The 20,527-nt window shown below is 38.4% G+C and overlaps 1 protein-coding gene across 1 annotated transcript in view; it reads right to left on the minus strand.

The window, feature by feature from the left end:
• ENPEP (glutamyl aminopeptidase) overlaps positions 1-20,527 on the minus strand; it is a 36,791-nt gene that overhangs the window by 3,704 nt on the left and 12,560 nt on the right. The window contains exons 4-17 of the mRNA XM_015861991.3: positions 18,155-18,275; positions 15,973-16,127; positions 15,223-15,336; positions 13,564-13,698; positions 10,210-10,275; positions 8,293-8,358; positions 6,962-7,113; positions 3,359-3,438; positions 2,898-3,025; positions 2,697-2,752; positions 1,742-1,892; positions 899-972; positions 695-796; positions 420-590 (exon numbers count right to left, since the gene is read on the minus strand). Coding sequence (XP_015717477.2) covers positions 420-590; positions 695-796; positions 899-972; positions 1,742-1,892; positions 2,697-2,752; positions 2,898-3,025; positions 3,359-3,438; positions 6,962-7,113; positions 8,293-8,358; positions 10,210-10,275; positions 13,564-13,698; positions 15,223-15,336; positions 15,973-16,127; positions 18,155-18,275 — 1,571 coding nt within the window. The remainder of the gene's footprint in view (positions 1-419; positions 591-694; positions 797-898; positions 973-1,741; positions 1,893-2,696; positions 2,753-2,897; positions 3,026-3,358; positions 3,439-6,961; positions 7,114-8,292; positions 8,359-10,209; positions 10,276-13,563; positions 13,699-15,222; positions 15,337-15,972; positions 16,128-18,154; positions 18,276-20,527) is intronic.

Here is a 20,527-nt window from a genome sequence, read left to right on the forward strand (position 1 = left end):
TCCCCACTGCTGAATGAAGTTTTTCCCACTGATGGGAACCCATACCTGGCCTGGGATGAACAGTCATGTCTTTCTTTTCAGATTATAGAGGAAATGTAGAATAGGAATCTTCTCCTGATGCCTCACTATTAGGCAGCTAAAATTACACAAGGTAAAGGTACTGATGGAAAAGCTGAAGGCTTTTGATTGTTTGCAGAAACTACCGTGTGTTCATTATCTGTCCACTAAAGTAGCAAGGCTTTTTTCTCCTATAATGCAATCTCAGAGGTGGGTGTTAAATAAATGTTCTAGAGAATGTGTTGCATTCTGCATATTGTAATCTGACAAAGATGACTGCACAGGAAAGAAGAGAAATGAAAGAGTAAACAGTGAATAGTTGCAGCTCTAGGGAAAGAATAATCTTTGTGTATAGAAATCACCTGTCCAAAAGGGTGATGTTAGTCACTGATGCCAGGCCATACAGGAGTTTTTCTTTTTCTTGTGCTAATGGAGTTTCCTGGTATTTCTCAAACATGTAATTCCATGATGACTCATTGCCTGAATTCTGCATCCCATAGCGATATACCAGGAGTCTGAGATTTACAGCAATGCTAGGAAAAAAAAAAAGTGTTCCAATATTTTTCCCACTTTTCCTGATGGAGATTTGTGACCAAGTCACACGCAGTGTCCTTTGCCAGGACACATGAGAACTCACGTTTGTCCTTGTAGCCATTGCTCGAATTGTTGAGAAGCATTTTTAAGAGATTCTGCATCATTCATACTGCACGCAAAGTCTAGAACAGATGCACGAAGAAGCCTTTAAAAGAGGGGGGAAGAGAGATAGAAAGATTTCCCTTCTGCTTAGCACTCCTTGAATCCAACAATTATATGATCAAGAAAAGTAAAAAGATTGTTCAACCTGTCCAGATGGCTTCCAGTATCACTCCAGCTCAGTTTATTCACAATGGGTTTTACTAGATAGCGAAAGTATTCCTGGGGTAGAAAAAGAGATGGTTGTTTGTATAGATTTCATTAAATGGCAGTATATTTACATTTATAATTTATTTCCTTTCATTTTCCAAGAACTACCATATCTTAAACGAACAGGGATATAAACATGCACACACACACGATCTTTCCAGCTCACCATGACACGTCAAATCTGAACGTGTTCATGCATTTTTTCTTGTAACACTGATATGCTGGTAGAACAAAAGCCAGCTTGCTTCTTTCCAGCTTTGTCTTTGCCCCAGAATGGAAGCCAGCGTATAGCAAGGGCACACTGCCATAACTTTTTCCCAAAGGTAAACTTGACTTGAGGACATAGTTATTTTAGTGACCATTAAATCATGTTCAGCTTCAGGTCAACTGTCAAATCTTCTGACTGCCATATTGAGATACAGTCATCCTTCGTGCTGAGGACAGGTGTCAGAGCTCTTGCTGCCCTGTACGTACTTATTTGTTGTATGCAGGGCAGCCTTGACAAACAAATCTCTGTACTGTGACTTATGGTGGTTGATTATAAGAGTAAGCAGGCATAATTTATTTCCTCCAAATACAAAGACCTGAATTGGCAGTTCAGATAATTCAGAAATCAGTGCTAAGCAGTTTTTAGCATTTGTTTAAGAGTACAGTAACAAAAACAAATTACTGATAGCTCAGCAACACTGAAAATCAATCAAACTTCAATATTATTGCCATTACAGATTCTCAACTGTCAGATCCACTGATCCCATGCAGGAATGTATTTTTGCTTCATCACCTGAAACCGGAGATAGAGATTTGTATCATCTTCAAGCATGTCTGCAATGTAAGTCACAGCTGATATAGCTCGGTGCCAAGGTAAATAATGTGTTTCATTTATTAGGTATCTTGTGAGATCCAGGGGAACAGAGTAATCCACAAGTCCAGCTCTGAGAAGTGAGAAAACAGAACTTCTTTTATTTTAATGGATTTGGAGAACTTGCTTCTTTAAAGATGCTAAAACATTACTCACTTTAGAATGTCTGAAATAATAAATTTTAGGAGGGGGAAAATAGTCTGGAATGGAATCTAGAGGTCTTTTCCAAAGACACCACTGAGAATCGCTGTTGGTCAGTGTCTAATTGCAGAAGCTCTTGCTGTAATGAGGAAGTTGCCCATATTATATGGGTCCAGAGCTCCCAGAATTGAGTAGCCCTTAACTGACTACATTAACACCAGCCATATAGAAGAAATTGCTAGTTCTGTAGACATCCCGAAGTGCTGAGGAGCTTCAGACTTAGTAGTTGTTAACATTGCTCACCCAAAGTTTATCTGCATCAGTGAGGCCAGGTACAAGAGCTAGGAGTTTCCAAGCATGATTCTAAGGAAGATAGCTTATGTGGTGGTAAGTTCCTAATGTCAATCTATGTGTTCTAGGCATGCTTCTGATATTCTGGATACATAGCATCTTCTGAAGTACTTCTATAATCATTTCCTACATGATAAAAGTACCCCTTTCTGAAACCTCTGCAATTAAAGACATCTTTTTTCCTCCACTGAGTAGAGAGGGAGCATTGCTCTTGACTATATTGACACTGCAAGTTACTCTTATTTGCTCCTTTGAAAGGGAAACATAAGGTAAAAAGCAATTAAGAGCAATTCAGAAAATTTCTTTTAGCCACTCAAGTCAATTCTAGTTAATGAAAAATGGAAACTGAAAAACATCTGCTGGACTCTGCAGGGAATTAGTTTACCTTGCTAAGGAAAAGGCATCATCCAAAATCCCTGCACGGTCAGCAGCTGAAAAAGTCTGTACAGAAAGAGGATGAGAGTCATCAAAAATACATGGATTATTTGCAGAACTCCCCCTTTCCCTCCCCCCCCCAAAAAAAGAAGCCTGCCTTTATAAACCTCTGTTAGAGACAGACCAGACAGGTTAATACTGTCACACTCACTTCATGGTTGTTGACCAGACTTGTGCTTAATGTGGCCCAATTTTGACTATCGTATTTCACACGATAGAATCCAATGTGGTCTGGATTAACGTTCAGAAAGGAATTAGCAGTTGATGTTATTGTAATTCCTGAAAACAAACAAACAGTGATTAGTTGGTGCATCTTAAATAACACAGAACTCACTGGAGATGCCTTAATTCCAAAAGTAATATTTGGTTTTAATGAGTATCAAAACAAGATCCAAGTCTCAACTTAGTTATTTTTTTTCTTAAGTGGCTTTGAGTCTTTATGAGTTAGTGTGGGCATTATGGACTGGATACCGGCACTTGTGTTAAAATGATGAGTTACACTGGGGCAGCTGGTTTGTTAAATTTAAAATGGAGACCTCTGTGATTAGGCTGAAAAATGATACTGAAAATCTTTATTTATTTATTACTCATAAAAGAATCAAGGAAGTTTACCTGCAGAATCAGAGGTGTTGTAGAACATGTAATTTGTTGAATTCCCCAGTCCCCATTTCACTGGTATATTCCATTTGTAGCTGAAATTATTTAAAGGGAAAAATAATCAAATTATATTTGAAAGCAAAAGCTAAAAATAAAACTCCAGCGTATACTTGTATTGGGCTAAATGTGTACATCATGTCTTATGAAGCAACATATTCATCTACTAAATATCTCTCATAACTTGCCCTCCCAAGCATTTTACCATTAGCTGTTGTCTATGTTACAAAGACATTTCTGTACTGTGATAGTCTATTCAGAGAACAAAATGTCAGACATTGCTGTGGTATGATTGGGGCAGTTATACTCCCTGAAAAGCAAACTAAAAAGCATGAAATGTCTGAGTGTGTTCATGTTCTAGAGATGGAGAATAAAAAATAGCTTCTCTTTGTATTTATAGAAAGTTCTCAAAATGCGACTGGTGAACTAAGAAAGAGAGTAGAGTAAGGTTTTGTCCAGAGTCCAACGTTGATGTGTTAGTCTAAGTTACTATGGTATGTTGTTGATTATATGTCTACAGAGAATCATTTCTTTTTTTATTTTTAGAAAATCAGTATAAGCGTTAGGGCCATATCCTTCTGAATACAGCCTCCCCCTCTTGGTGACTATGCTGGAGAGGGTAATTACCCACAATCAGAGACTGTGCAGATGAATTTCTGGTGTGTTATGCTGTGTAGCTTATTACCATAACACTGGAACGTGCAGCTCTTTTAAGTACCATCTTCATGTCATGTCAGATAATAACAAGGAGTACAGCAATTAATTTAGTAAAAGATGATTGTACGTGGATGATTCATGTCAGTGTTAATATGTCCAGGGCTCTGTGCAGACACCAGTTAATCTTCACAGTGCTCACTTGAAACAAGTGGCTAAGTGTTATTAACAAGTGGTTAAGTGTTATTAAACCTTTTTAACAGATGAGAAAACTGAAATACCAAATGCGACCTTACTTCTCACTCCTTACATGCACGAGTAGCCACAGTGGCTAGATGCGGGCTTCTCAGTCTGGGCTGTGTCCCATAACCAACTGTGTTGAGAACAGTCTGGAGGTTAGACAATAGGGCTGTAAGAGAGCCACAGCACAGTCTGACCAAGACTGTGAAGGGTCAGTCAGGGGGACAGGATGGCAGAGCATGCTGTGAGCATACTTGCACAACAACCTACGTAGTGCTGCTGAAATTAAGCCCTTTTGAGTAATCATCTGCTGTTCCATGTTAGCATATTACAGTCCAACTCAGGGAGACTTTTCTATATAAACACCTTTGTGACAAGTGCTATAGGAGAACTTGCTTACAACTCTGTATTAAATGATTGGTTGTTAATTTTCAGGAAATGCCAAAATGAAGGTAATTGTATGTCTTGTCTCCAGGAAGAAACATCAGCTAATGTTTCGTATCTTCTAAAAAATATTTAATGGGACTTTTTGAGTTTTTATGAGTCCTTTTCTGGAGCTTATTCCCATAAAATTTAGAGAGGTTATTGTTTGGCCAGAATCCATAGTATTGTGTTTCCTCGAGAAAAAGCACATAAAAGATTATTTTTTTAAGTGGCTTTTAAATGCATTTAATGGGGGAGAGGAGAGGGATTTTATTTGGTTTTCATTATGTGGTCTTGGGATTGCACACAGAAATGCTTTTTCCGAGCGTCAGATATAATATCTGTGTTCTCCCAACTGTGCGTGTTGTGCTCACGTTCCTGATGTGCTATACTGCAGCTATATATTTGCTCAGTAGCACTATTTTAAGAGCACAAGGTTTCAACCTTCTTTTTCTTTCGAGTGTCAGCATTCAGGGGAGGACTCTTTCAAGCCAAACAAGCTTGAAACAAGCAGGCAGATCAGGGTACTGCACATGAAGTTTTCAGAGGATAAAGCATATACAAGACTTAAGAGTTTTCACTGCTTAAATCAAAACCCAGAATCCAGACAAATAAGTGGGCCTGTCCCATTTTTGGGGTAGAATCTCTTCAGGACCTTCCTCATTCCTTCATCTGTGAGGCTGGAAGTGGGAGGTACTTGCTTTTAGGCAAGAGATTAAGCCTGTCCCGAGATAGATAATATCAGTATTATGATATATATCATTACAGTTTCTTTTGAAGCCATTTATAAACATTGCACAGTCAAAACCAAATTCCGAGCTCACTTTAGGAATGGCAGGTACAGTACAAAGCTCAGCTTCCTGATAGGTTAAAGCAGGAAACATGTTGGGATTTCTACTCAACAAATGACAAGGCATTCCAAGTCTTGAAGTCAGGCAAAAGTAGGATTCCTGAGTCTACTCTCTCAGATCTTAGTGCAGTAAGTCAAGATTTTAACACAAAGAAGTATTGTTTGCCTGTGTAGTCTGCAACACCACTCTTCATATGGCACAAGACTGGAGTCTGCAGCTTCAAAACACTGCAATTTTTTTTGCTTATGTTGGGAGAAGAACAACATCATAAATACTTGGGTAATAATCTCATCCTAACTCTTTTCATGTCTGTCCAAAACCGCCAATACTGGGGGACTTCTATTGCTTAAGTACTTTCTTTTTCATAAAAAAAAACAAACAAAAAAACCCCACAACTGTTTCTTCATTTTCTCCTTGTTCCTGCTCTTTATGTAAAAATAGCTAGCAGCAGGTAGTGGGAAGGTGTATTTGGACAGACTTAATTGCTGTCCATACAGGCAAGTTTTACTGATTTTGTTCTATCAGTCTGACTGAAGGAATTAAACCTTCCTAATACGGGTTAATTTCAATACCTTTTGCTAACTACTAGAAAAATTGTGCTGCCTAAAAATTGGGACTAAGAATAAATAGAGTTATTCACTTTTCAGTGCTGTCTCTCCAATCCCCAGGCAGGATTAATCTCCCTGTAAATTAATAATCTGATAACCAATACACTTTCCTATAGTATCCCACCTGTTCTGAATAGATGATAAGTGTCTACATCTGGTTGTCTGGCTACATATGAGCCTGAGATGTCTACCCTTGTTTCTTTCAGATGGCTGTTTGACACTTAGCCTGAGCTAAACAGGAAAAAAACAACTCTGGATAAGACTCAGTATTACTTATTAATGACTAATTATTTCACAGTGATTTGTGCTTTTAAGAGATGTAGAGAATACCCTGTATTGTATTACGTTATACATCCTACATCATGTAGGAAAAGGAATAAGTTTATGTAGTACAAAATATCTGGATCATGATATCTGATTTCTGGGTAGAGACAATTTTTGTGGCAGTTTTCTTAATTCTGACAGACTGTAATTTGTAGTTATTCAGCAGATGCTTTGCAATCATCTGAGCTGTCTGAGTATGGAAATGAAGTCTTGTGAGAGACCCTGTCCAATTTCATTCTGTGGTGATTGATGATGAAGCCCTGAGACAAAGGGCTGAGGCTGTCCTAAATTTGTAATATTTGCATCTAAATTCCTGCTTTATTTATTTATTTATTTTAAACATGCACTGGGAGTAAGTTTACCAAGAGGGAGAATAATGCTGCCTATTTGTATGTCAGTAAGAGAGGGTATCTGTACAGGATTTCTACCTGGTTTGGACAGATATTTACAGAGGGTCTTACCCGAGATCAGAAGGAGGAGAAGAAATATCTGCATTGGGATCCAAGAGAAAACGTTTCTGTGTGAATACTGAATTATTTCCCATCTCCAAAACAGGGTAGCCCATCTGCCTTGTCCATGTGTCCATGACTTCACTTACAGGTTTATTACTTGCCTGTGAATGATGGGAGAAGGTTGCAGGGCAAAAGCAAACTCATGACCAAGAGAAAAACAACAACAACAAAATAATTTTAATAGAAAGAATTATCTAGAAACTTGAACTCAGACAGAGGAAATAAGAATTATGTGGGAAGGAGAATGGCTGGTAACATGGGCAAGAAATACTGAGGGTTCTTTGAGGGGGGCACCTTGCATGCTGCAAGCTAGCACTCTTTTTTTATTTAAAGAAAGTGATAGAACAGGACAGGAAGAATGTAAAAAGACTTCTCAAAGCTAGAAGTTGCATTGCAGCATGCTTTGTTTCAACTGTAAATGGGGAGCCGCTGTTATCACCCGCAACTAAACTAATGTAAAATTGGTCTCTTCTGTGGATCAGGAATTTCTGTTCTAAAGGCGGAAGCTGGAGAAAGTTGCTTCTATCTCCTTGGACTGCTGAGTGTGAGGGAAGGATTATGCTCTGCATACTTTTTCAGATAAAGCCGGTGATGTGAAGATGCAGAGAACCAGAGAGAGGACATAGCTGAGGAGGAAGAAGCATGACATCAAGGAGAAAAAGGGAACTATAAAGGGAACACCTGGGTGCAACTTGGGTTGGATGAGTGTGCACCCTGAGGGAAGGGAAGGGAATCAATAGCATTAGGGAAGAACCTGGTCATATCTATGTGGGCTTCTAGAGGATAATGAGATAGGAAGAAACAGGTCTGCCATAAAGAAAGGGAAAGATCAGAAAGTGGTGTGGCATGGAACAAGCCTGCTGAAAATTGGAAAACAGAGCTTTATAATATTGAGAGCTTTCAAACATACGAAATTGGTTAGAGATGACTGAGAGTGTGGTGTGTGTGTGGTGAATGAGGAGTGTTTTCACCCATCAAGTGAGTTTGGAGGGCAGAAGGGATGTTTCAGAAGCAGGTTATTTGTTAACAAGGCCTCCTTTTCTTTTTTCTTTCTTTTTTTTTTTTTTTTTTTTTTCTTATTCCACTCCCCACACTCTTCTGCAAAAAAATGAAGAAATAATATAAAGTTTCAAGAAAGAAGTGATGTTGTAATATTCTGGGAGGCTGCCGAGCTTATGATCTCTTGTTGACAGAATAGCTATAGAATATAAAATGTTTAGGAAACTGAAATCAGTAGAGTGAGAACTGAAACTTGTGTAGGTGACAGCATGGGTACGTACCATTTCCAGAGCTTCCCAAAAATGTTGTGTCTTGGCATTCTGGAAATGGTGGTTCTTCAAATATGCCTAGAAAAGGTAGAAGACTGTAAAAATATGATCTTTTTTTTTAAATTGTTGCCTGTGAAAACAGTACATGTATTCAAGTAGGATCGGTTGCGTGGAGTATCTGTGGGTGACATTTTATTGAATCTGGAGGGACTTTGAGCAATTTGTACACTGGTCTATTTCTCCATCTTTACAGGCAGCATTTACCACAACACTGTTCTAGTACAATGCCCCAGGAATGTTTTAATCTGTTCTAAAAAAGGAGATCTGTTGCCTTAATTTCATGAGTACAGGATACAAACAGTTGCTCTAAGCAATGCTTCTAGCTTTGCCTAAGGTGAAAATGTGGAGAGGTTCCTCAGAAATACTGAAAAGGTCTGTTAAATAAAAAAGAAGCATTTTCTAGTGATAACGTTGTAGGTGGGAAAGTACTGAAATACTTTAAATCACTCATAAAACATTATGATTATCTATATACACACACCTACACATATATCTACATATATTTTCCAGATGAGAACTTTGCATCTTATGAACAACTGTGTTAAGTGTATCCGTCTCAAGGAGAAAGCCAGCAAAGTCAAAAAATAGCATTAGGGAAAATAAAGTTGCTCACTGAAGATATGTTTCTGAGCATAAAGGTCCCTGATACATCTATCTTGTATTAACACAATTAAATGAGTCCATATTCATCTGATAAACTTCCTTTGTATGTATCCCATAACGCTGAAAGTCAGCAGGTTTGTGTGTTCTTTGTATTTCATTTGAATGGACAGCAGCATGTGCTAGTGCAGTTTTCTGTATAATGAAAGAGGTTGTTATAATAGGGAAGTTATTTCAGGAGATTTAACTGGCTGTGGAAGCAGGGAATCCTGGTCACCTCTAAGATGTGATCAAAATGGTATAGTAAAAATAGCGTTATAAGAAATAATGGTATGTCTGCCTGCTTTAAACACTGCTCCTGTCCTGCATGTTTTTTATCAGTTTAATTTGTGCTTCCCTACCCTGTTAACTGGACCTGGTGAGGTTTAGTCAGTAGATGGTGCTGTTTGTCTCATTGTTGGCTACAGCTACCTAATTTGTTGTTTTGAAACCTCTGAGTAAAGAAGCAGCATTTATCTTTTGTGGACAAGGTGGTTTTCCTATATTGTAGGACTGTCCTGATTGAATATATGGAAGGAAAAAACGAGGAAAATACGACTTTCCTGTAGCTGCTCATAAATGTGCTTTCTAGAAGAGGAAGAACTAAGTGCATTTGGTAAATCTCCACTGTAACTTTCCAGAGACATCAGATATTGATTCAGAGGAAAGAGCAGATAACTTTATTTCTGGATGGTGTCCTCTATGCTATTTTCCATTTTTGTAGCTTAGTAGTACCACATTTTTTTCCTTCAAGAGAGAAAACTATGAACTAGACAATGTCTCCCTTTTCTACTCCCAGTTACCTCTGCTCCCTTATGCTGGTGCTCCAGCATCAGGTCATCTTAGGGCACGGAGCAGCTTACATCTGTAAGAATTTCCCTGCAAAGCTGGCTGGGTTCAGTTGGTCGCATAAAGCTGCCGACATGCTTTACAGCTGAAAGAGGGAATTCTAGCTAACAACAGGATGAACTCCACAGTCTAAGAGGCTTCTTTGCTATCAGTCATAAATTTTGGTCCTCATTGGCAAACTATCAAATGTTGCTGCAGTTTGCATTCCTGTTTTGTGGGAGAGTGGAACTTTTCCTTGAAACTGTCCACTCAGCACTGAAATAAGCTGAATGTTTCTCCTATTAATAGCAGATTTTTTTATATTCACTTTTTGAATAATGGCTTTGCTCCTGCCCCATGAGGAAGGGCTGCCCTCCTGGCATGTTTTGGTGCCGCTCATACCTGACACCCTTTCTGGAAAAGTTCTGGTGTAATCCAGTCTCGAAGCATCCTGAGAATCGATGCACCCTGAAGGGAAAGGAAAGAAGGTCATTTCACACTGTTTTAGTATTTCTTTAGTATTTCTATTCATCTGAAAAGCAACGTATGAATGAATATTTTAGAAAGCAAAAGTAGAAACTATCCATCTGATAAAGGAAGTGTTTTATCTCATTCCTTTGCAGCATTGCCTGCACAAACCTGATTGAGCGTGTGAGAGTTGGTCTTTAGTATTGATCAGATTCCTACTGCTGGGGGTGACTCTCTCACCACTCTGCCAGTTCATACAGGTGGGGCTCCCTGTTGAACTTCAAACAGGAGCCAGTCTCATCCAGCCCAGCAGCTTGAGTAAGGAAGCGAGGGAAGTTCTATTCAATGCCTAGCAGGTAGGGAACTAGAACACTGCAAGTCTGGGAGCATCACATATTGGGGGTGTCAGCTCCGTGTTCAGAATGAGTTTTGCTGATCACTGATGTAAGAGCTTTAGTATCAGAAGCAGGATAGGACTGGGATCAGAGGAGTAACTGACTCTGGTGTCACAGAAATAACTAGAACCTCAAAAGAAGAAAGGAACAAAGGGAATACAGATAAGAGAGACAGAGAACAGTGAGGGTCGAAGAACAGTGTAGGCAAAAAATTAGGAAAGCAAAAAGCAATGCAACACAAATCTAAAATGCAAAATATGATTTGGGGATCAGTGCATTTTCATTTTCCCAACTCAATCAAAGGGCAGCTGAAAGCCTAATTCTATGAATGGTTTCAAAATCCAGTTGTCCCATGAAAACACAATGTTATATGAGTTCCTGGTCAATCTTATCTCCCTTATTTACGTGCCTGAGAATAAAAACTTGGCTGCAAATATTTCAGGAGAGTAACTGAAGAGATATGCCTTAGAATGCTTTCCAGCTATTGTTGTGAAGTCAGGGTGGTTAGTAGATGACACTTTCTGATATAGTAACTTAATATACTTTATGTCAAATAGATTCAGTAAATGGTTGAATAAAACTTAACTTCTAATGGATGTCTGTTCTATCATAAGGCCACCAATGATTAACAGTGATCAAAAGGCTGTGTGTACAGTAGGGTATCTCACCTTTATCAGCTGCTTCTTATGTGATATAACCTCTTATCCCCCTCCCATTTATATTAAAAATCAGAGGAGAATTATGCACTCGTGCAAATATTTGGGCCAGTGGAGTTTTATTTTCCTTTAAATTGTAATGTGTAGTTAGTTGCTGTATCTTAATGCAGTTACTTTCCAGTCTTTTCTCATTTCCATCCTTTAAAGTTAATAACAGAGTGCATTTGAGGAAAAACCCATGCTAACAAAATTACTAGTTATAGGAACCCCAGTGTTTTCTGAACTTCTCTGTATTTCAAATATTTAGGCAGATTCAGAGAACAGCCTTAACTTGAATATCTGACATCTGATGATGTCTCTGCTTCTTTGATAGAGTTGGAGTGATTGCCAAATGTATGGTTGGACTACATATAGTGGAAATGTGGAACTTTTAATCCTAGGCTTCTTTGGCTGGGAGGTTCTAAAACTGTGGGGCTCCCACAGAACTCTTAAGTATTTGTTTTCTAGAAAGGTAATCAATACTTGAATTACAAAGGTTTTTTTTTTTTTTAAATAATTATTTTAACACAGTCTTCTGCATTAAGAGTGATGATTAAACTGGAATGCAATTATTTGTATTCAGCATTCACCTGGCTCTGTTCTAGTATGGTTTTCCCAGTGCATAATACTGTCCTGATCATGCAGCAGCTAGAAGTTCATTTACAGAACAGACTGCAATGGCTCCACAGACCCTGAGGCATTTCATTAGACTTCTAGGATCGCATAAGCCTTGTAATTGCTCTGGTAAAACCCAGAGAACATTCCAAGTTATGCTTTATTTGTTTATTGATGTATATTATCACGAGGAGATTGTTTTTCTAAGAAAAATGCTAAATAGAAGCCAAAATAAGACCAAAAAGAAACAAGTTAATTTTGCCACGCATTTATATATAAATACCAACAGTAATTTGAGCTAAATCTAAGTGAAGTCTTTCTCATTCAAGCCAAATTATATCCCAAGCCAAATTATATCCTAAGCAGACTGTTCCCAAACAATGCATGAGTCCTCAAGTGTTTTTGCTATAAAAATTATAAAATAAAATTTCATGTAGCAATTATCTGGGCACAAAGAGATGAGTTAAAGCTATGATTTTTTTTCTCCATTGTGGTCTTTTTTTTTTTTTTTTTTTCAGACTGCACAAAAATGTGCCTCTTGCTTAGGCAATAAAATGCATTTTGGTCCAGTGTATTTGATATAACTCTGGATGTTTTCTTGACTTTCGTTAGCTTGATTTAAGAACATCAGTGTTGCACAACACAGGTTTTCATATGGTTTATGATTTGAGTGTGAGGAATTTATGATGCAATAAATACTGATTGTATTGTTGGATAGAGGATTTAACAGTTGAAAACAGAAAACTGATGGAAATGGATGGATCAAGTCTAGCTAATAAAAGTAATACCTACAGCTATAGATTTCAGCTGAAGCACGAGTAAGCTAAGATCAATGAAATGCATTCTGTGATTCTGTGATACTTTTTCTCTAGTTAGTAAAGAGTACTTGCAGAGAAACAAGTAGGATTTAATAGTGGTGGATTTTGCATGTTCAGTGAAAACATCAGATAAAAACCACAGACAGTCATAAGGAAGCTGTCAGTACAACCATGTTTTTCAGCATCATATGCAACACGGTATGGGAGATGGCTGGCTGAGCTCCACAACGCTCAATGGGCTGTGAATTTAACATCTTCCAGTTTAGAGACAATGCTTTTAGGGTCTGGGGATAACCCATATTTGTTCAGACTTCTAGGGTGCCTGGGATCTTTTGAGTAACACAAGATAAAAAATTACTTTCCTGCTTTCACTGCTTGATTCCCTTCCTTGCTTCCTAAAAATAGAAGTTACGATGTCCCAAAGTTGCCCTAGGTAAGATAGTGGACACGTGGACATCTGCCCTTGTATTATACTGTATCTTAACTGGGCTGCATCAACACACAAGGTGATGGGAGAAAAAGCTGCTTAGTGACCGGCTTAATATAATTATTACTAGTAGCAGATACTGCTAGTATCAGTGGCTACTCTCACCATCACTTTTGATTAAATCATCAGTGACAGCAGGAAATATCCCACAGAAAAGTTTTGAGCAAACACAACCCCCGCTGGCTTAGGAACTCTGGCATGAACTCCTCCGACTTTTATCTCCCCTCCTAAGCCTCCACTTCCTTTGCAGCTGAAGTCACTGCAGGAGGATGTCTTACCTTACTGTAGGATATCCCATCAAACACAGAGGTAATTTCAGCTGGGGTTGATACGTCAACCACAATTGGGTGGGAAGAAAGCAAAGAGTCATCCTTCATTACAGGAAGCACATCATCAATTAAAACCTGTTCAAGCTGAAAAAGAGAAAATGTTAAGAAATGAACAAAGCAGGACTGTATACTTCAAAACAGAAGTAGTTTGAGCTGCAGCTTCTCTACGGGGAGGCATTTGGAATTGGAATGAAATGTCACATCCTTTAAAGAGGACTTGCAAATTCATACTTCACCTCTGAGATGGCAGGGATATATTTTTTTTCCTTAACTATGATAAATCACCTTTTGCAAATCCTATTTCCCATGTGAATCATACAACAGTAAAGCTCCCAGTAGGCATAAAAAGTCTCTGTTACGGATTTGAGCAGTGTGACGGTATCTTAAAGCATTAGGGGTTCCTCTTGCAAAAATGGAGCTGGGAGGGAAGCAGGCTTCTCCATTGTGCTAGTGATGATCATTTCATTAAGATAAAGTAACCTGCAAGCAAAATCCCCTTACTTCTTAACTGATATTGGTACAGGACTAAATTTCAAATTGGTTTTCCTCTTTCAGTGCTCAGTAGGATGAAAATGTTGAAATGGTGCTCAGTCTTAAATGAGCATGACATCTGCATATGAAAAGGGCTGTTGAATTCTAGGCTCAGTAATGAATTTTTTTTTTCTTACAAAAGCAGAACAACAGATCTCTTACTTCAAAGTTCAAAAGAAGTGCAAGAATGATTTTTGTCCTCACTCTCATATAATTCAATAAGAAGATATATTTGTGGAGTAGCAGGTAGATGCTGCCTGCTCCAAACATCACTAGTCTTGATGATTGTCTCAACCTCTGCAGCACCTACCCAAGTTCCTTACAGGGTATGTGTTGTTCCTTTTCTAGTATCTGGAATGTCATTGCTCCTGGATGACTTAGGGGGATCTTTGAACAACCTTAAACCAGTTCTGAGGCTCTGCATAGAATCTACCTAGGTATTGTCTGCCATAATAATAACTAAATACTTTGCTCACTTGTTGAAAGGAAATAACAGTTCCCAGTGGACTAAAATTTTACAAAGTTTATATTGATTAATTTCAGACTATAATGTGGGGAGGTAGAAAAGTAGTATCCAACTTGTTCTCTTTATTGCAACAACATTGCATTGTTGTTATGTTTTTGTTTTAATCAATGTATTTTAAGTCCTCATCATTGTTGCCTAATTTTTATGCTGTGGTGGAAACCCCAAGTCATGGCTTGAAACAGTGACTGAGCATCTGGTGGGAAGGCAGGGCCAACCCATGGGAGCTCAGGTGCAAGCAGTGCACCTGAATGACCAGAATGGGTGGAGCCAGGATCCACCTCTTCCCAGATCTCATTTAAGGGTTGGCAGTGGAGGGATGGGTGTTCTGCTGGAGGTCCTTGCCTACCAGGGGCCTTCTAAGGGTAAGCAGATTCTTTCCTTTGTTTCTGTTTCCATGTCTGCTGCATTTGAGCACATCTTCACTTGCTGTAGCCTAGGACTTTGCTGCTCTGTTATCGTTGATGTGCTTTCCATTGCATTATAGCGTTATGTGCACCCTTCCAAAATGCTCCCCCACCCTTGCCAACCCCCTACAAGACAGAAATAATTACCATCTGCCAATCTGGTTCTGAAGCATTTACTCCCAAGTACTCAAAGTAGCTGGCAAATCCTTCATTTAACCACAAGTCATCCCACCAGTCCATTGTCACAATATTTCCAAACCACTGTAATTATAAACATTGAAAGAAATAGTTTTAGCTGAGTAGTAAGTGTGCGTTTCTGTATTTCATGTCTTCCCATAGCATATTTGTTTACATTTCTTGCTGTTGCCAGATGAAAATTATCCTAATTCTAGGCTTTAAATTGGAATTCAGTCCCTGCCTGATGTTAAAATTTTTACTTTTTAATATAAAATTACATATTGCTGGGGAGATCACTAATGATTCATATGCCACTGAAAATATTTTTAGTTTCTTCCTCTTGATTTGATGATTTGTGCTTGTACAGATATGTTTTCAGACAGCCTTCAGAGTGTATAGTTGTTCCTATTTGCTTGCCCAAAAGAGACATCTGCACATGCAAATTAGTTCATTTAAGACATTTCCAACAGATTTTCATAAGCTGGCTCACCGTATGGACCCAAGCATCTAATTTCCTGAGAAAAATTCAAAGGCATTATAGTAGTTCTGGCAACGTGAAGTTCTATCAGGGAGTGGTTTTAACATGATATTTGCAATCAAAGCACAAGCACACACAGAGTATCCTGAGATGTGACCAATTAATGCAATTTTCCCAATAAAAAAATTGCTACTATATATTTAAAACACTTTAAAAAAAATGAACTGTGTTCTGAAACATACCTGATGAACGAGCTCATGGGCTACCACAGCTGCCACTCTCTGTTGGTTGGAACTGGCAGACTCATTGGGATCATAAAGTAAGTTTGTTTCTCTGTATGTGATCAGCCCCCAGTTCTCCATAGCACCTGTTCCAAAATCTGGAATAGCTATTTTGTCTGTATGGAAAGAAAGAGAATCTGATTACTACTCTTAATTTTAAGCCAGCTGAATTACGCTCTATCTGCTTTTTCATAGCCTGTTCTGCCTGCCATACGTGGTTCTGGCTTACTGTTGTGGACTGCATTCCAAACCTTTGCTCAAGAAGCACAGGACTGGCCTATAGAAACTGACAACAGGTGCCTGAGTTCTTCTGGGGTTAACAGAGCTACAATCAGTTGCACTAGCTGAGGATATGTCTTGAGACAGGATGCTGTGTCACCTCCTGAGAGCATGCATATCATACGTTACTTAATTTTGGCTCCAGAAATTAATAGTATTATCTGGGGATGTGCTGTAGGCAATAAACCACCTGAAACTATCTGTAGCATAATGAGGCATGTCATTGTTTGTCACTCTGTTGTATTAAAAATATTTATTGATGTGTTAACTGAAGTAAATCCCGCATGCAGTGAACAACATCTGCTTCTACTCCTGGCAATTTGTGAGGGTCATTTCTTCATGGTCAGTAATCAATACAGGTTTAAATGAGAATTGTGAATTAAATTGCACTGGCATTTTCTTCTGCAAATAATGACTACAACTCCTATTCAAGTAAGTGAAAAAGTACAGATGGATTTAAAACTGAATAGAACAAACAGCCATCTCTCCACCCTAATAGAACACAAAAATTAGTAATTTTAATTTAAACAATTTGATTATAGAATCAAAGGCAATAGTCTGTCAGGGGGTCCACAGAGTGTCAAAATGAGCATTGCAATGAGAATAGCAATTCCAGAAGCCATAACTCAGGGGAAATATCTCAAGCATTTTGCAGAAACAAATTTGGTTCATCAGGTTTGATCCAGATGACTTGTAATACTGAGGGAACAATGTAGTAAGTTGAAAATTGTGATACAATGAATAAGATATTCTGAGAAAAATAATATAAAAATTACAAGAGTATTTACCCTCTGATACTGCTGACTTGGTGTTTCCAGCCTTGGAATGCAGACAGATCTCTAATCACATGCTGATGTGCAAAATCATCAGGCATTTATGAAAATGAAAGCTTGGGTATGCAGCATGAGAGAGAGATATATAGTCCTACCTATTAGTAGGGATTGGTGTGTAAAATGACATCATATTGTACTAGCTTTCCTAATTCACTTTTGTTGAAATGCAAATGGATATTTCCAGTAAACTCCTCCAATATTTTGAAAGGAGGTAAGTATCTATCACTGAAGTAATGTAAGTTAGACTGTTAGATGTGTTTATTTGTAGTTAAGAGGCTAGGGGATAAAATGTTTATTAACATGATTGAATTACCTCTTTGGAGGCTTTAGGATGGGATGTTTCCAGTGCATTTTCACAACTCAGATTCCATTCCTGACTTTATTACTTCAAACTGCATAAATCAGATCCACAGTCCAGATATAGCCCAAGTTAAATAATGCCCAACGGTACTTTATTTTTTGTCTTATTTTGTCATCATGGGCATCATCTACCTGCTCTTGTTTTGCTCTGTCTTTTGTCAGTCCAGCAGTAGCAACTGCTGTAGAATTATATGCTGAACTACAATCATCTTTTTAAGATGTGATTACACACCAAGTTTGCAAAGAGAGTAGTAAATAGTATGACATTCTCTCTGGCAGTTTATATTTTTACTTATCGCATGGCTGACTTTTTTCCAGAAGTCCTTATGGAAGTGATACATGTTTTTCTCAAACTTAATCTGGCTTTATTTTAGCTCATCATGTTCCTCTGCTGATGTCACCAATGATTCCTCTTATTTTCCACGTCACTCTAAATAAACTGTGCCAGGATCAGTTCATGTGGGAACTGCTAGCTGACCTGTTACTGAGACCAGCTCTCTCACCATGACATTCAAGAACCACATGGGTATGATTTTTACATCCTGAAAGAATATTAGTAGGTAGCAACCAAACACTTTAATGCTCTTCTTTCTACCAAAGCACAGGGAACAGTAGGAGAAATATAATGTCAGTAAACTAACAAAATGAAAAATGTAAGTTCTAATAATCACCTAATTTTGGAAGAGAGTAACTCAAATTAAAGTACTCTTCAAAGTAGTCAAACACCTTTTTTGTTACATTTGCCGCGTATTCTGCTGTGTGTAGTTGCTGTGGCTGGGCGTAGACTCTCAGCTGTAAAATAGAGAGAGACAATTAGAGTAGTCTTCAATTAAGAGGAACCAGCACGTTGCAAGCATTGAAAATTAATTTAACATGCACACCTATAACACTGCAGGTTTTTTTTAAGAGACTGTCCTGAATACTGAATTCTATTCCCTGATAGATCTCATCTCTTTCAGGAGGCACATCTTTTAGCTCTGTGCGCAATGGTGATCATTTCCATGCTTCTTTTGCATATCTGAACTTGCATTTTTTGATGAAGGCAAAAAATGGTGACTTGAGTGCTGGCTTTTCTACCCTTGGGTTTGGTGTCTGGGGCTGCTTTGACTGTTACTGTCAAATAATAGGAAACCTTGAGCCCAGGAGTCCTTATGATATTCATCATTACGATTAATAGTCCTATAGTGTGAAAAGGCCTTTTGAGACACTATCTCCGCATTGTAAAGGCAAAGTTTCCCTTCAGATCTTGAGACTTTTTTTTTTCCTCTCCATCTCTTTGTCCCAGTACTCCTAGGTATATAACCTGTGCTGTGCTTGCAGGATCTCTTCCCTGTTCCTGAATGTTTGTGGTGTTGAGTGAATTTTCTGGCTTTGGGATAGCTGGTCCATCTTTTTATAGGCTCTGTGTCTCTTATGAATGGGCCACATTTTTTCTGGCTGTGTTGGTGTGGCTTGTTACTCCTCAGTCCTGTTTTACAGCTTGGCATTTAGGATCCAAACTGAGCAAAGGAGCTGCCCTACACTAGGAGCATTCTTTGAGCCTGACAAGACATTGGTTTCAATACCATGAAATTACACTTCCTCCAGCAAAAGGGGAGGATGGGAAAGTGATCAGAAATAAGAAAGGAATAAAAAAAAGAAACAAAAAAAAGCTTATGAAATTCAATTGGGAATCCATCCCAGCCAAGGGATTTCCCTCAGGGTTGGTTTGCAATTACAATCTGTAATTTCTACTTTAGTAAGCTCTTTACCCAATTTAGCAGTCTTCAGTCCACTAGCTGATCCATATTAATGGGTTCCAAAACCTTCAGTGTGCACTAGAACTGACTTAGAGTTTCAAATCTCTTCTTGTAATCTCTTCTGTGATTTTTCCAAAGCAGACATTTGGTACCTGACAGGTAATTAGATCAGAAGAGTTGTTCCAGCTGTGGGCATGTTTTCCACCATGGATTCTGTTAAGGTCTTTGCTAGGGTAATGATTTTCAGGGCTGATGTCAGAGGTTTTAAATAATGCATTGTGAGTTAGTTGCATGCAGTTGCTGTGGTTTATTACAGAAATATATGGATCATGTGGATACTTTCCATTGGGTAATTTATTGCTAACAATTTATATAGCAAACTACGGAATATTGTTCTCAACAATCAACAGTTCTCAATATCTCATTGCTCAGCTAAGAAAATCCATAATCTAGAATGTGGCACAGATGAGTAGTTATTAAGTGAATTTCTATAACTAGAAAGCAATGTTTTCTGCCTTCTTCAGCATTTATGTCTTCAACAGTTCTTTTTTACATGGTGTTTTGTTTTTTCCTACAGCATTTCTACAAAAGTTCTTTCAGTTTTCTTCCAGGTGACAAAGGATAGGACACAAGGAGATGGTTTCAAGTTGCACCAGGAATGGTTTAGATTGGGAATTAGGAAGAATTTCTTCAGGGAGTGTGGTCAAGTGTTGGGATGGGCTGCCTGGGGAAGAGATAGAGGCCTCATCCTTGGAGGTATTTGGGATCTATAGGGGAATGGTTTAGTGATGGTAGGTCAGGTTGATGGTTGAACTTGGTGATCTCAAGGGTCTTTTCCAGTCCAAATAATGCTATGACTCTACAGCTGCACAACTTCTTTTTGAAATAACTAAACTCTAGAGGATGTCTATTGAGGCGAAAGAATCAAAGTCCTTTTCCTGACAATGACTGGAGCAGCCAAGCCAAAAAGCATCTTGTTAACAAAACCATGCTGCTTAACATCCTAAAACTTTCTCTTATTTTGCAAACTAAACCAAATAGCAGGTATCTAAGAATATTGCATCACTATCTCAAGGCAGACTCCATTTCTTTGGTTAAGTATAATTTGGCTTCAGTTCATTTGTCAAGAATTAAAATAAGTTTACAGCATGATGTTAGCAGAGGTGCTGAGGATGGAGACCTCAGTACAGTGCTATGCCAGGAAGTCTTTACTGAGAGCTGGCTCAGCACTCTAGTGCTTTGACAAGGCAAATTTTCATATCAGTGGACAACCTGAATTGCCATCCTTCTGGGATGTTTGCTAAG

The sequence above is a fragment of the Coturnix japonica genome, chromosome 4 (genome assembly GCF_054131305.1).
Source record: "Coturnix japonica strain WE chromosome 4, WE-NBRP24, whole genome shotgun sequence".
Taxonomy (NCBI): domain Eukaryota; kingdom Metazoa; phylum Chordata; class Aves; order Galliformes; family Phasianidae; genus Coturnix; species Coturnix japonica.